Below are 2,174 nucleotides of genomic sequence, written 5' to 3'. Positions count from 1 at the left end.
GGAGATTCGGGGGGGGGGGGAGGGTGGCATTTAGGGTCTTTTTGTGCGAGATTCAAAGGGGAGTTGGGGGGGGGGGGTAGGGTGGCATTTAGGGTCTTGTTCTGGGCGTGTTTTTAATCGTTTTTAGAAATAACCGGAGGGCTGATAGAGACCTACTGCCACGCGTGTTAACATCCTAGATCTCAGAAGCAAAACAAGGAAACAAAGACAGTAAATCCTTCCAATTTCCTTTATTCACATCATATTATCCTGGTGGTTTGGGATTGAAACATGATACAGCACAGTGCGTTACCGGAGCAGTACTACAGACACAGGGATGAGACGTTTCCGTTTACTCCCGAACAGATAACAGCGGGGATCTTTTTGTCGGTGTCGCGGAAACCAACGAAAAGTCTCAGGACATGTGGGCACACACCGAAATGTCCCTGCATCTGCTGTTGGGGATTTATGATGTAGGTATTTTTTTTGCTTCATTTTTTTACAGAGCCTTACAGCATGGCACACACAGAGGTTCAGCTTGAAGGGGGAGGCTGGGGAAGAAACCCAAGGAAACTTGCAGATCAGCCCCCAGCAGAGGTGTTGCGGACGAAGCAGCTCGCTTCGGTCTTCCTGGGTACTCGGGCTCTTTCCCGTCAGTCCGCGGGGACAGCAGGTGCAACCAGGTCTGGAGGGAGGGAGTGAGGACATCGGGCACAGGGGGAGTGGTAGCTACAGCAAGAGCCGGGGTGAATGCCCGCCCTCCCCTGCCCTCGGGGCAGCCTAGCTGTACTCGTAGTCCGAGGAGTCGTCCTCGGACGCGGCTGGCAGGCCCCGGGGGCAGGAGTCTGCGCCGCTGCCCTTGTTCCCGCGCTGCTCCATTTTGATGGTGTCGTAGAGTCCCTTGGGCCCCTCGTCCAGCAGCACGTCCCTCTCGGAGCGGGACGGCTTCATCTGGCACACGTTGCGGAGCAGCAGCAGCATGGGTGCGTACAGCACGTTGGCCAGCCCCATGCCCAGGTTGAGCTGCACGAAGCCCAGCGAGTGCACGATCTGGCTGGCCACGATGGGCCCCAGCGCGTAGGCCACGGAGTAGGAGATGTCCGCGATGGCGTAGACGCTGCCGTAGACCGAGGTGTGGCGCACGTCCACCAGGAAGGCCAGCGTGGGGAGCAGCGCCGTGTCCACCAGCGCGATGCCGAAGCAGATGCCGCAGAGCGGCACGACGAGCTGCCAGAAGGTGCGGCAGGCCGGCAGCGTGCAGGAGCTGGCGCCGATGATGGCCAGGCCCAGCGCGCCGTAGAACCACTGGAGGTGCGGGTAGCGCGCCGCCAGCCGCACCGTCACGTACACGCCCAGCACGTGCGGGAAGAAGGCGGGCAGCCACGTGAGGCCCATCTGCCACTCCGTCGCGTGCATGCTCTTCTTCATCCACGTGGCGATGGTGGGCTCCAGGAAGGCGAGCGGGATGTTGCAGGTGGTGAGCGCGCCGGCCACCACGGCGATGTAGGGGTCGACCATGAGGCGGTGGATGGGCGTGCCCACCAGCATGTTGTCCCGGGCGCGGTCGCCCAGGGGCCGCAGGACGGCGAGCAGCAGCAGCCCGTCCAGCAGCGACACGCCGGCCAGCACCAGGGAGGGCACGTGCTGGCCCGCGAATTCGTAGAGGATGCCGCCGAAGGGCGGCGCCACCAGGCTGCCGAAGGAGATGAAGGCCAGGGCGACGCCCAGCGCGCGGCTGCGCTCCGGCTCCTCCGTGTACTTGTCGGCGATCATGGCGATGCCCGACGTGTCGGCGAAGGCCGAGCCCAGGCCCTGCAGGCTGCGCGCCACGAAGAGCGTGGCGTAGTTCTCGGCGAAGGCGAAGATGACGGTGGAGAGGAACATGACGGTGAGGCCGATGAGCAGCGGCAGGTCGTAGCCCACGCGGTCGATGAAGGTGCCGCTGAGCGGGTTGACCAGCAGCTGCAGGATGGCCTTGGAGGCGAAGAGCACGCCCACCTTGATGTCCTCGTTCTCGGTCGGGTAGCGGGGCCGCAGCGCCGGGCGGCTGGCGTTGGCTCCGCCGCTGTCGGACTCGTTGGGCGAGGCGGCGGTTTGGCGCCAGCGCTTCATGTAGTCGGGGATGATGGGCACGATCACCATGTAGAGCATGTTGTCCAGGAACAGCGCCACGCACACGATCACCAGCAGCAGCC

General features: G+C 63.1%; 1 protein-coding gene across 1 annotated transcript; it reads right to left on the bottom strand.

Annotated features, from left to right (window-relative positions):
* Positions 1-214: 214 nt before the first annotated feature.
* Positions 215-2,172, bottom strand: SLC18A3 (solute carrier family 18 member A3; the record flags this gene model as incomplete). The annotated part of the gene is made up of 1 exon (XM_025210967.1): positions 215-2,172. A coding segment is annotated over one exon (1,413 nt), but the record flags the coding sequence as incomplete, so codon positions are not given.
* Positions 2,173-2,174: the final 2 nt, after the last annotated feature.

This window comes from Alligator sinensis, unplaced genomic scaffold (genome assembly GCF_000455745.1).
Source record: "Alligator sinensis unplaced genomic scaffold, ASM45574v1 scaffold374_1, whole genome shotgun sequence".
In the NCBI taxonomy this organism is placed as follows: domain Eukaryota; kingdom Metazoa; phylum Chordata; order Crocodylia; family Alligatoridae; genus Alligator; species Alligator sinensis.
This window is presented reverse-complemented; position numbering and strand designations above follow the sequence as displayed.